Raw genomic sequence first — 14595 nt, 5'->3', positions numbered from 1 at the left:
TATTCTCTGTAGTAAAAATGTTTGTTTATTTTTTCTTTAGAAAAAAGAGAAACACATATTATGACAATACAATAAACAGATTAGTTTTTTTATATTGTTTCTCGATTATATATATATATATATATATATATAATAATGTTTAAAACTGTTCTTATTTATAATTAAGAATTAAAGAAAAATGAAAAAGAAGGAAAATAAGAAGTAATTTCATAATTACATATTTGTAAAACCTTTCAAAATATTCGTGTTTTTCATATAAATTTTTGTAAAACATAATATTATATGTTCTTATATAAGAAAGTAAAAAATAATTTAAAATTTTAATCTGTCAATATTACGAAAATGTGTGATAATATATGTTATTCATAGGCATAAATTATTAATAGTAATATTTTTCATAAATGATATAATACGCTCTTTTTAGTAACACATATATTATATATATATATATATATATTATATTTATTTTATATTATAGTGATAAAATATATGAAATATTCCTTTAAAACATTAATAACTAATAAAGAAATAATTATTTTAAATTATTATGGATTAATTAAAAAAAAAAAAAAAAAAAAAAAAAAAATTTATAATATAATGATTTTTATTTTTTTTTTTTCTTTGAAAAAATACTCTTAATAAATAAATAATATATATATATATATATAATATATTGTTCACATTTATTTTTACTTATATATAATAAAGTAAAAATATACCTTTAAATAGAAGTATATTATTTAAAATAATAAACTTCTTACTATATGGTATAAATATGAAACGAAAAAAAAAAAAAAATTATGCGTTCATTTATTAAAATTGTTTATTATATTTATAGTTACATTGCTATATTCTTAGGAAATGTGGAATATATATAAATTTATTAAATAAATATACTTAATAATTTATAATACACAGAAGAAAAAAAAAAATAAATAATTTGAATATATGTTTCATGGAAAAGAGAGAAGTTATACGACAATTAAATTAATTAAATAATATTAAGATTGTATATAATATGAAATTTTCAATATATAAATAATAATAAATATTATTTCATTATGTTTTTATTAATATAAATATATATATATATATATGATATTATATTAATTTGAGATTTACTTTAGTATTGTAAAAATATTCTATATTTATTATTTCTATATTAGAAAATAAAATAATTTTTAAATTAATAATTTATAATTAATTGTATATATATATATATATATATATATATATATATATAATATATTTTTATTTATTCATTTATATTATGTCAAATTTATTATTTATATATTTCTCCTACCGTATATTTATTTCCTTATTTTGTATGGAAATATTAACTTTGCATGTAAATACAAATTTATATTATACAGTAAAAACATTTTCAGCTACAACTGACATGTTCATTTTAATATATAATATGTATTAATAAGATTGTTACATTAGGATAATATAAAAATATAAATATTTTAATTATTTTCATAATTTACTTTATTTGTATATAAAACAATCATATAATAAAAAATAATAAACCAAGAAGAATGAAAAGAAAATATAATAATTTAGTAAAATATTTGTTTATTAATTATTCAATACTTATTTTTAAAATGTGCATTATTTTATATATTATAGCCTTTTTAAATTTAATATATAAAAAGGATATATTAACTATATTATTTGCCCAAGTATACAGATTTAAATATATATTTAACAATAAAATACACAAAAGGAAAATTAAAGGGTAATTTTTCTTTATTATATCTTATCCCCTATTTTTTAATAAGAAAAATAAATATATATATATATTTATTATATTAGAAATTTTTTTTTAAGATTCTAATTAAATAAATAAATATTATATTTATTATTTTATTTTAAATTATTTTTTTTTTTTTTATTATAGTCTTTGAATCATCAAATTCTTTTGTTTTTTATTTTGTTTTTTTATTTTATTTTTGTTTTTGTTTTTGTTATTGTTTTTCTTTTTTTTTTTTTTAAAAAAGGAAAATAAAGAAAAACTAAGGGAAAATCATAAAACATATATTTATATATTCTATTATTTATAATTATTTATTTATTTTAATAAATATTTATGTGAAAAGAAAAAAAAATATATAATAAAAAGCATATATATATATATATATATATGTTTATATTTATAGTATATATTTATTTATTTATTTATTTTTTTTTTTGGAATTATTTTTGTAGATTAGTAATTGTTATATTAATTTCCATATTTAAATATTCTAAGGTTTTGTATATATAATATTAAAAATAGTATAATAAAAATTTGTAATCTTTTTTTCATTTTTTTTTTTTTTTTTGTATATATTATATATAAATTAAAAAGAAAAGAAATTTTTATTTAGAAAATATATTAAATATTCCAAGATATAATATGAATATATAAAATTTATTTTTATTTCATGGAAATGTCAATTTGTTAATAAATATTTTACAACAGGACATATGGCAACAATCAAAAAATACCATATAAGAGGAAGGAAAAATATTTTAATTTTTTTACTTAAAATATTTTTCTTTTCTCCTTTAATATGGATACTAATTTATTCTGAATATGTAATTAAAAAAAAAAAAAAAAAAAAAAAAAAAAAAAAAAAAAAAAAAATTTATTTAGCATTATCTACATTTTAATATATTTTATTAATATATTTATTTATTTTATAGTGTGTGAATATTTATGAAATTGTTTTATTATTTATTATATTTTTTTTTTAATAAGAAATTTTATTTTATACATATATATATATATATTTATTTATATGTATATTTATTTATGTATTTATAATTAATTTTTTTTTTTTTTTTATTTTATTTTTTTTAGTGTACGGTTCATAAGAATTATAATAAAAAGATCAATGCTTATAATATATGTGAAATAAGACTTAAAAGATCATTAGCCCAGGTTTTGGCGAATAGAAGGTTAAACAGTCGTGGAGTAAGGGATCCTAGAACTAAGGACATGTTAAAAGAAAAGCAATTAAGGGATCATAAAAGAAAAGAGGCTTTAAAACAGAAGACTATAAGAAGTGAGAAAGAAAGAAATGCTTTAAAGGAAAAGATGTTAAAAGAACAAAAAAAGAAAGAGGCACAGAAACCAAATGATTTAGCAAAAAAGGAAAGCAAAAACACTTTAGAAGAAAAAACATTAAAGGAAAAAGAAAATGAAGAAGCTTTGAAAAAAAAAGAATTAGAAAAAGAAAAGGAAAAAGAAGAAAAGAATATAATAAAAAATAATAATGATGGAGCATTAAAGAATAAAGAAAATGATAAAAATGGAAAAGAATTAGTTCCAAAAAAATTAGAACCCGTAGAAAAGGAATTGAAACAAATGGAATCTAAAGAGAAAGAATTAATAAAACAACATTTAAAGGATTATGAGGAGAGAAAGGAAAAAAGAAGAAAATGGATACTAAGTAGTGTGAGAAAAGATAAATTAAGAGAAATTGAACAATTAGAAAAGTTAAATTCTCAATTAGAAAATGCTATAAATGAGCTGAAAGAAAGAAGAGCTGCAAGAAGACCTATGATGGTAAAAATGCAGCGTGGAATGAAAGATGAAGTTGATGAATGGATTAAAAAATATGATGATGAACATGCAGAAAAGAATGGTACGAAAGATGAAGAAATTAAAGATAAAGGTGATGGTTATGAAGAAATTGTTGAAACGAAATTTTATGGTATGAGGGAAAATGCACTTGGGGAATTAGATGAATATGAAGAAAGATATGAAAAAAAACGTTATTATTTAAAAGAAAATGAAGACGGTGATTTAAAAGATATTGAAGAAAAATTAGAAGAATCTGGTTATGGTTTTAGGGAAAAATTTCCGACAACGAGGGTATTGGTTAAAAGAAAAAGAAATAAAGAACACAAAGCAAAAACTTTAGTTGCTGAAGAACCAGACAATGAGAAAAAAATTAAATTGAAGGGTTCTGATGATAAAGATGTGGTTACCGTAAATAAAGATCAATCATCTTTTCCTGATAAATTTAGAGCTCCAGATAAAAAGAGAACATTGTTTTATAGACTAAGTGAATTGTTTCCTATTGTACCAAGAAAAGATAATGAGCTTGTTGTTTCTGGAGATAGTATGGATTCAAATGTAAATAGAAAAAAATTCAAATTAACTTTCAATCCATTTAAAAGACAACGTGATAAACTAAAGGAGAGGAAAATGCAAGAATTACGCAAGTTTAAAAGAAATTATAAAAAATATAAAAAATTATTAGAAAGAGAAAAGAGAGAAAATCCGGATGGTGAACCTTTGAGTACACCAGAAATACATGTTATAAGACCTTCAGATTTAATGGATAAAGAAGAAAATAAATCAGCAGGTCATCCATTTAAATATCAACCAACAAAAGGATTAAAGGAATACGAAAAGAGTCATGTCTCAAAAGATTATCAATTAGAACATGAACCACCAACCAAATTACCTGAATACGAAAAAGGTCATGTATCTAGGGAATATCAACTTGATCATGAACCACCAACCAAATTACCTGAATACGAAAAAGCTCATGTATCTAGAGAATATCAACTTGATAATGAAGCACGAACTGAATTACCTGAATACGAAAAGGCTCATGTATCTAGAGAATATCAACTTGATAATGAAGGTCCAACTACATTAAAGGAATATGATCAAACGGAATTAGCAAAAGGTAAAGATATAACTAATAAGCCACACGAGAATCTAGAAGAATATAATGAAACGGAATTAGCAAAAGGTAAAGATATAACTAATAAGCCACACGAGAATCTAGAAGAATATAATGAAACGGAATTAGCAAAAGGTAAAGATATAACTAATAAGCCACACGAGAATCTAGAAGAATATAATGAAACAGAATTAGCAAAAGGTAAAGATATAACTAATAAACCACACGAGAATCTAGAAGAATATGATCAAACAGAATTAGCAAAAGGTAAAGATATAACTAATAAACCACACGAAAATCTAGAAGAATATAATGAAACGGAATTATCAAAAGGTAAAAATATAACCAATAAACCACACGAGAATCTAGAAGAATATGATCAAACGGAATTATCAAAAGGTAAAGATATAACTAATAAACCACACGAAAATCTAGAAGAATATGAAGAAAAAGATTATATGAAAAATAAAGAATTACAGAATAAAGGTTCTGATGGATTAAAAGAAAATACAGAACTAAAAAATAAAGAATTACACAACAAAGGGTCTGATGGATTAAAAGAAAATACAGAACTAAAAAATAAAGAATTACACAACAAAGGGTCTGATGGATTAAAAGAAAATACAGAACTAAAAAATAAAGAGTTACACAACAAAGGGTCTGACGGATTAAAAGAAAATACCGAACTAAAAAATAAAGAATTACACAACAAAGGTTCTGACGGATTAAAAGAAAATACAGAAATAAAAAATAAAGAATTACACAACAAAGGGTCTGATGGATTAAAAGAAAATACAGAACTAAAAAATAAAGAATTACACAACAAAGGGTCTGATGGATTAAAAGAAAATACAGAACTAAAAAATAAAGAATTATACAATAAAGGATCTGATGGATTAAAAGAAAATACAGAACTAAAAAATAAAGAATTACACAACAAAGGGTCTGATGGCTTAAAAGAAAATACAGAACTAAAAAATAAGGAATTACACAACAAAGGTTCTGAAGGATTAAAAGAAAATACTGAAATAAAAAATAAAGAATTACACAACAAAGGGTCTGATGGATTAAAAGAAAATACTGAAATAAAAAATAAAGAATTACACAACAAAGGTTCAGAAGGATTAAAAGAAAATACTGAAATAAAAAATAAAGAATTACACAACAAAGGTTCTGATGGCTTAAAAGAAAATGTACATAAAAATAATGATTTGAAGAATAACCGAATGCAAAATAAAGATTTATCAAATAAAGACATAAAAAATAAAGAACTATTAAACAAAGATGTATCCAATAAAGACATAAAAAATAAAGAACTATTAAACAAAGACATATCCAATAAAGACATGAAAAATAAAGACGTTTTAAATAAAGACTTGTCCAATAAAGACATGAAAAATAAAGACGTTTTAAATAAAGACTTGTCCAATAAAGACATGAAAAATAAAGACGTTTTAAATAAAGACTTGTCCCATAAAGACATGAAAAATAAAGACGTTTTAAATAAAGACTTGTCCAATAAAGACATGAAAAATAAAGACGTTTTAAATAAAGACATTTCTAATAAAGAAATGAAAAATAAAGACGTTTTAAATAAAGACTTGTCCAATAAAGACATGAAAAATAAAGACGTTTTAAATAAAGACTTGTCCAATGAAGGCATGAAAAATAAAGAACTATTGAATAAAAACTTGTCTAATAAAGAAATGAAAAATAAAGACTTGTCCAATGAAGGCATGAAAAATAAAGACGTTTTAAACAAAGATGTATCCAATAAAGAAATGAAAAATAATGAACTTTCAAATAAAGATTTGTCCAATAAAGAAATGAAAAATAATGAACTTTCAAATAAAGATTTGTCCAATAAATATATGAAAAATAATGAACTTTCAAATAAAGATTTGTCCAATAAAGAAATGAAGAACAAATTTTCTAGTGCTTTGAAAAATAATTATACCTCTCGAAATAACGATTTAAATAATAGCCCTAATCATGAACACCAAAATAAAGACTTAAAAAATAAAGAACTATTAAACAAAGACTTGTCCAATAAAGGTATGAAGAATAAAGAACTATTGAATAAAGACATGAAAAATAAAGACGTTTTAAACAAAGACGTGTCCAATAAAGAAATGAAAAATAAAGACGTTTTAAACAAAGACGTGTCCAATAAGGAAATGAAAAATAAAGATGTTTTAAACAAAGACGTGTCCAATAAGGAAATGAAAAATAAAGACGTTTTAAACAAAGATGTGTCCAATAAAGAAATGAAAAATAAAGACGTTTTAAACAAAGACGTGTCCAATAAAGAAATGAAAAATAAAGATGTTTTAAACAAAGACGTGTCCAATAAGGAAATGAAAAATAATGAACTTTCAAATAAAGATTTGTCCAATAAAGAAATGAAAAATAATGAACTTTCAAATAAAGATTTGTCCAATAAAGAAATGAAAAATAATGAACTTTCAAATAAAGATTTGTCCAATAAAGAAATGAAAAATAATGAACTTTCAAATAAAGATTTGTCCAATAAAGAAATGAAAAATAATGAACTTTCAAATAAAGATTTGTCCAATAAAGAAATGAAGAACACATTTTCGAGTGGTTTGAAAAATAGTTATACCTCTAGAAATAACGATTTAAATAATAGCCCTAATCATGAACACCAAAATAAAGACTTAAAAAATAAAGAACTATTAAACAAAGACTTGTCGAACAAAGGCATGGTAAATAAAGAATTATCAAATAAAAACATGTCCAATAAAGAAATGAAAAATGAATTATCCAGTGGTTCGATAAATAAATATACATCTCGAAATAATGGTTTAAGTAACACTCCTAATCATGAACAACAAAATAAAGAGATAAAGAATAAAGAATTGAAAAATATTGGAAATAACGAACAACAAAATAATGATTTAAAGAATAAACCTAGTAAAGGACAACAAAATAATGATTTAACGAATACACCTAGTAAAGGACAACAACATAATGATGTAGGTAATAATAGCTTAAAAAATATGCCTCACAAGAGACAACAAAATAATGATGTAGGTAATAATAGCTTAAAAAATATGCCTCACAAAAGACAACAAAATAATGATGTAGGTAATAATAGCTTAAAAAATATGCCTAACAAAGGACAACAAAATAATGATTTAAAGAATAAGCCTAGTAAAGAACAAGAAAATAATGATTTAGAGAATGATGGCTTAAAACACAAACCATACCAGGGACAAAAACATACCGAATTGAATAATAAAAATTTTAAAAACAAGCCTACTGATGGATTAAAAAATATTAAAGAAGACGAATTATCAGATAATGAATCGTCTGATGATGAAAAATCCAAAAGAAATTTAAGAGGAAAAAAGAATTAAATAAATAAATATTATTATATGTAATATAATATATATATATATATATATATATATATATTAAAATAAAAATTATAAGAATTAAATATGTTAAATATAAAATATATATTTTTATGGATATAAGGACGAATGATAATATTTGAATGTGGAAAAAGGAAAAATTGAAAATAATCATATTCTATATACATTAGAACGTTAATTTTATATATGAGCACATTAAATTTATATAAAATTTTGCTACCGTATTTGTAACATAAATATTGAATATATATTAAAAGTTGAAAAATATACATACTTATAAATTAATTTGTGGGGGGAAATAAATAAAAACAAGAATAATAAAAAGAAAAGAATTAAATTTTATATATTTATAATAAATTTTATAATATATAGAAGATAGTATATTTATATTTCTTTTCATATTGAAGAATTAATATATAAAGAGAGATTTCTTATTAAGAAATTAAAAAATGTGTTGTTGTTTTATCTTCTTTTTTTTTTTTTTTTTTTTTTTTTACAAATTATGCCTTTAATATAAGTAATATTTATGGAATATTATATTATATTTATATATACCTCGCTTTTAGAATATATTTGTGTATATTTATATGGTTGGGAAATTTTAATTTTTAGTGGTAAAATAAAAAAAAATAATGTGATTTTTTTTTATTTCTTAATTAATATTTTTATTTTTTATTTTTTTTCATCCTGTAAAATAAACATATATACATATTTATATTCATATATTTATGTGCAATTTTGTAATTAGAAATTAATGGATTTTTTAATTTTTAATTTTTTACTTTTTGTTTTAATTAAACTTTTTTTTTATTTTTATATTTTTGTTTTTGTATTCATATCAATTTATTTATATACAGTATTTCAAAATTAACTTTTAATAAGACAAATATTCTTATAAACATTTTGAGAATATATAACTCTTAAAAAATATATTATTAAGATGAATGCTTCTTTAAAGGAATTTTCCAAATTATGTTTTATATTATATGTATGTGTATGTATGTATATCTATATATATATATATATATCGATATGTAAATGTATGTATAGATCTATATATATATATATATATATATATATATATATATATATAAACCGGAATTTTTTTCCCCTTTTCTTATGTAACATTTATAAAATATTAACATAGGATAATATAAAATTATACTATTTAAAATTTTTCTTTTTTTGTAGTAATATTAAAATGAGAAAACTATAAATTATAAATGAATATTTAAAAAAAAAAAAAAAAAAAAAATAAAATAAAATAAAATAAAATAAAATAAAATAAAATAAAATAAAATAAAATAAAATAAAATAAAATAAAATGTGAAACTATAAACTTTTAATTTTTTTATTTTTTTTATGAACTCCCATTAATTTTATTATATAAAAAATTTTTTAATATGTAAAATTATACATTTTTAACTTTCTAATTTTGAGCTTTTTCATTTTTTTTTTTTTTTATTAATTTCAATTTTCTTTGGTGATCCTAATAAATATTCTAATAATTATCATGAATATAATATGTATATATTTTATTATAAATTATTATAGGGTTTGAGTAATAATATAGAATATTATGATGGTGTTAAATTAGGTAGAGGAAGAATTATTATATATAATTTTCATAAGAAAAGCATAGAATATAAGATATTTAAAAAATGGACTATTGTATATTAAAATATAATATTTTATATATTTTACAATATCATAAACTATAAAAGAATTCATATATATATATACATTAATATATATTGAGATATAGAAAATATTAGAAAAATATTATATTTATTAAAAAATTTAATATAATAATTATTATTATATAAAAGTGATGTATGTATCTTTCTTTTTATTTTCATTCAATTTCCTACATTTATTATTTAAAAAAACATAAAAAAAAAAAAAAATTGTTTTAAACATTTATTTAATTAATTGTTTTTTATTATTATATGTAGATTAAATTATATATTGTATATATTATATATATTTATTTAGTTTAATTTTATATTTTTTGAATATAAGAATATTATATAAATTAGTTATTATATATATATATATATATAAAGAAAAGAAGTTACATTAAATATAGAAATAATATATTTTACACGATTAACTCTTTTGAGTGAGATATATTTTTTAAATTATAATTTTATTTTATCTTTTTGTTACATTTTTTTAAGGAAATTCTTTTTTTTTTTTTTTTTTTTTAAATTGTGAATTATTAATAGATTCTTTTATATTTAAGGTAAAATTTATAATTAATGGAGAATTTTAATTTATTTTTAGATATTTATAAAAATTAATAATTTCATAAAAACGTATGTATTAATTAATTATTTATTAATTTTTTTATGTTTTTTGAAGTGAAATATAATGTAGAATATTCAACGTTTTATTAAATATGCAAAATAATAAATATTAATATATATATGTTTATATTTAAATATTTGTTGTGATAATTAATATTTATAATTTATACATTTGTAGGAATATGTACCAGTAGTTTTTATGGAAATGTACTAAAAAAAAAAAATTTAAAGTAATATAATCATAAATGGCAATTTTTAAAAAATATCGTTTCCGAGAAAATAAAATAAATTTTTTATTTTTTATTAAAATATTTTTATTTTCTCTTTTCATATGGGAATTATGTTGTTTTAATAAGGTATTATAGGAATAAAATAGAAAAAAAAAAAAAAAGAAGACTGAATATACATATGAAAGATAAATATAGAATTGTTTGTAATATATATATATATTTATTTATATTAAGTCTTAATATGGAATTGTATATTAATGTGTGTCGTTTATTATAAATTTAGGAAAAGTTCGAAGATAATATTCTGAGGAGTTGTTATAATAAGAACAATACTTCAGAAAATATTTTTCGTTTAGTAATTAAGAGAAATCTAGCGCAATCTCAAAGAAATTTCAAATCAAAAAATGGAAAGGCATCTACTAAGAAATCTGAAGTAAGATATTATAAAAGGAAAAAATGAGATTATTTTTTTTAAATACAAACGTTTAAATAAAAAATATCGTATTAATACGAAAAAAAAAGGAAAAAAATATAAAAAAAAAATTTATATTTGTATTGTTTAATTATGTAGCATTTTATATTTGTGTCTTATAAATAATATGATATAATATTATGTTATGTATTATTATTTATTATTTATTATTTATTTTTATATTTATATTTATATTTATATTTTTGTTTGTTTGTTTGGTTGTTTTTTAGGATTATTATTCCATATTAGGTGTTAGTAGAGATTGTACGAATGAGGAATTAAAGAAGGCATATAAAAGATTAGCTATGAAGTGGCATCCTGATAAACACTTAAATGAAGCATCAAAAAAAGAAGCAGATCATATGTTTAAAAGTATATCTGAAGCTTACGAAGTTTTATCAAATGAAGAAAAGAGAGAAATATATGATATATATGGTGAAGAAGGATTAGATAAATATTGTTTTAATAATGAACATTCAAAAGGTTTTAAAAGCTCTGATGCACATGATGTTTTTAGTAAATTTTTTAAAACCGAAACAAAATTTTATTCTAATTCACCAACAGCAAATGGAAATGTACACTTTGGAGGTTCAATATTTGGAGGATCTTCTCCATTTAGTGGTATGAACCCAAGAAATGGTTCAGGATATACTACTTCAAAAAGTAAGAACATATAAAGAAAAAAAAATTTAAATTAAATAAATAGTTAATTATGTAATAAAAATGAGTACTATAATATTCTGTATTAATATTTATTTTAATGAAGAAATTCATATTTTTAAGAATTAAGGACATACACATATATATATATATATATATATATATATATATATTTATATGATTTGTACATGTATTATATATTTGCATTTTATAGATGTATTTTTTATATGCATTTTATATTTGCATTTTATAGATGTGTTTTATATATGCATTTTATATGTGCATTTTATGGATATATTTATATTGTCTTTAATTTTTTTTTTTTTTTTTTTTCTGCTTTAGGTTTTAGTAGCTTAGACAAAGTAGAAGAATATTTTGTACCACTTTACGTAACGCTAGAAGAATTATATAATGGATGTAAGAAGAAATTAAAAGTGACAAGAAAAAGATGTCAAGGAGTAACAACATATGATGATGAGTTTTTAGTAACTGTTGATATAAAAAATGGATGGTATGATGGTACAACAATTACGTATAAAGGAGAAGGTGACCAGACAAGTCCTATGTCAAATCCAGGAGATTTAGTTTTTACGTTAAAAACGGTAGATCATGATCGTTTTGTAAGGAGTTATAATGATTTAATATATACATGTCCTATAACTTTAGAACAAGCTCTAACAGGTCATAAATTTACAATTCAAACCTTAGATGATAGAGATATTGATATTCAAGTAGATGAAATTGTTACACCTCTTACTACAAAAATTATAACTAATGAAGGAATGCCATATATGGATAATCCCCAAATGAAAGGAAATTTGATTGTTGAATTTGATATAATATTTCCAAACGATTTAAATGATGAACAGAAAAGTCTTATAAAAAAAGCACTAGGACAAAATGATTTTTAAAAAAGGTATGTCTATATGTATGTATATACATATTTTTATTTAATTATATTTATTTATTTATTCATATTGTTAAAAAATTATATTTTATATAAAAGGAAATAATTCGATTTTATTTATTTATACATATACATATATATATATATATATATATATATATATATATATATATATTTCACTATACCGATTTTTTAATATTTTTCGAATTTCAAAAGAAATGATTTTAATTTATTCTTATTATTTTATTTATTTTTTTATTTATTTATTTGTTTTTCTTTTTTTTTTTTTCTTTTTTTTGTTTTTTTTGAATATATTTATGATGACCTGAAAAAAATAAAAAGAAAAAACCTAAATTATACTTATATATATTGTCATATTAATTAATATTTTAATTACATATTTATTGAATAAATACTTTGATTTTTTCATTTTATAATTTATACATATTATAGTTATATATATATATATATATATATATATATGTTACATAATAGGTGATTTTTTTATTTTAATAACTCTTCTTTATTTTATTTTTTTTTATATCATGTAATTTATAATTTTTACTAAATTTTCATATTTTTTTCTGTTATGTATTTTAATATTTACACATTTATTTTTTATATAATAGAATTTGTCTATTTACTGATGATATAAGTATTAAGCAGAATAAACTCTAAATTTAAAATAAAAAGAAAAAATAATATATATATATATATATATATACATAATAAATAATATTTTAAAATTAATGTTGTACAAAAAAAGAAAAATAATAAATGATAATACATGAATAGCTATAATAAAAATTATAATATTATTATAAAATTTTATAAAGAGAAATATGTATAATATTAATATAGTTAAAAATAATTATGAAACTTTCATATAGATTTATTTATAAAACAAAAAATCATTGTATTTCACATATATTATTATGGTATGTGGTTCTTTGTGTAACTAATATTATATAAAAACTGTTAAAATTAAAAAAAAACAATTATATCAAATATTGTTCTATTCTTCCAATAACATATTTGTAATTAGTGGGGTGACATCAACATCTATATCTACATATATATATATATATATATATTTTATAATTTGGAATGAATTGATTCCAAAATGTTATATATATTGATTGTAATGCCTGTTAATTTATTAACACATTCAATCATATGATTAATTTCTATCATTATAAAATGTAATATTTTATAACACATATATTTTAATATTTTATGTAATAGTAATATATATATATATATATATATATAATAAAATTAGTTGACATGTTAATACATCATACACAATCTTAAATTAATTATTATATATTTTTATTAAATACAAAAAAAGAAATTACGAATATAATATAAATATATTTTAATTATAAATTAATTTTTTATATATATATAAAATAATATGCTTATATATATATTGAATTAAATTTGATATATTGTTATATATATGTATATATATTATATTTTTATATACATATCCCTTAAATATTAATATCAATATATATTATATATAAATTTTTTATAAAATATAATAAAAGGAATGAAATGGAAAAAAAAATTTGATCATTAATATATAATACTTTATTATACATGCATATTATTTTATATATAAATTTCAGTATTGCATGCATATATATATATTTTAATAATATTGTCCTTTTTCATATGTATGCTTTACATAATATAAAAGAATATATATTTATTATTATTATTATTATTATATATATATAGAGAATAATGTTGTACATTTTTATATTTTTATTATCTATGTAAATTAATAATATAATCACATATAATTTATTTTTTAAAGAGAATTATTAAAATATTTTTTTATTTTTTTAAATGAATTATTATGTATTTATTGATAATTATTTTGGTTGTACTAAATATATAATATTAAAAAAAGGAAAAAATTA

At 18.7% G+C, this 14595-nt stretch overlaps 2 protein-coding genes across 2 annotated transcripts; both read left to right on the top strand.

Annotated features, from left to right (window-relative positions):
* Positions 1-2472: 2472 nt before the first annotated feature.
* PADL01_0200700 (erythrocyte membrane protein 3) lies at positions 2473-8068 on the top strand (the record flags this gene model as incomplete). The annotated part of the gene is made up of 2 exons (XM_028680970.1): positions 2473-2583; positions 2849-8068. 2 exons carry the CDS (start codon positions 2473-2475, stop codon positions 8066-8068), a joined length of 5331 nt encoding a protein of 1776 aa, XP_028536252.1.
* A 2572-nt stretch (positions 8069-10640) lies between these two features.
* On the top strand, positions 10641-12668 carry PADL01_0200600 (knob associated heat shock protein 40; the record flags this gene model as incomplete). Its single annotated transcript, XM_028680959.1, has 4 exons — positions 10641-10751; positions 10909-11058; positions 11328-11760; positions 12100-12668. The coding sequence occupies 4 exons, from the start codon at positions 10641-10643 to the stop codon at positions 12666-12668; spliced, it is 1263 nt and encodes a 420-aa protein (XP_028536251.1).
* Between the last annotated feature and the right edge of the window lie 1927 nt (positions 12669-14595).

The sequence above is a fragment of the Plasmodium sp. gorilla clade G2 genome, assembly GCF_900097015.1.
Source record: "Plasmodium sp. gorilla clade G2 genome assembly, chromosome: 2".
In the NCBI taxonomy this organism is placed as follows: Eukaryota; Apicomplexa; class Aconoidasida; order Haemosporida; family Plasmodiidae; genus Plasmodium; species Plasmodium adleri (nom. inval.).
The sequence above is the reverse complement of the archived record's forward strand: the minus strand, read 5'-3'. Positions and strand labels throughout refer to the sequence as shown.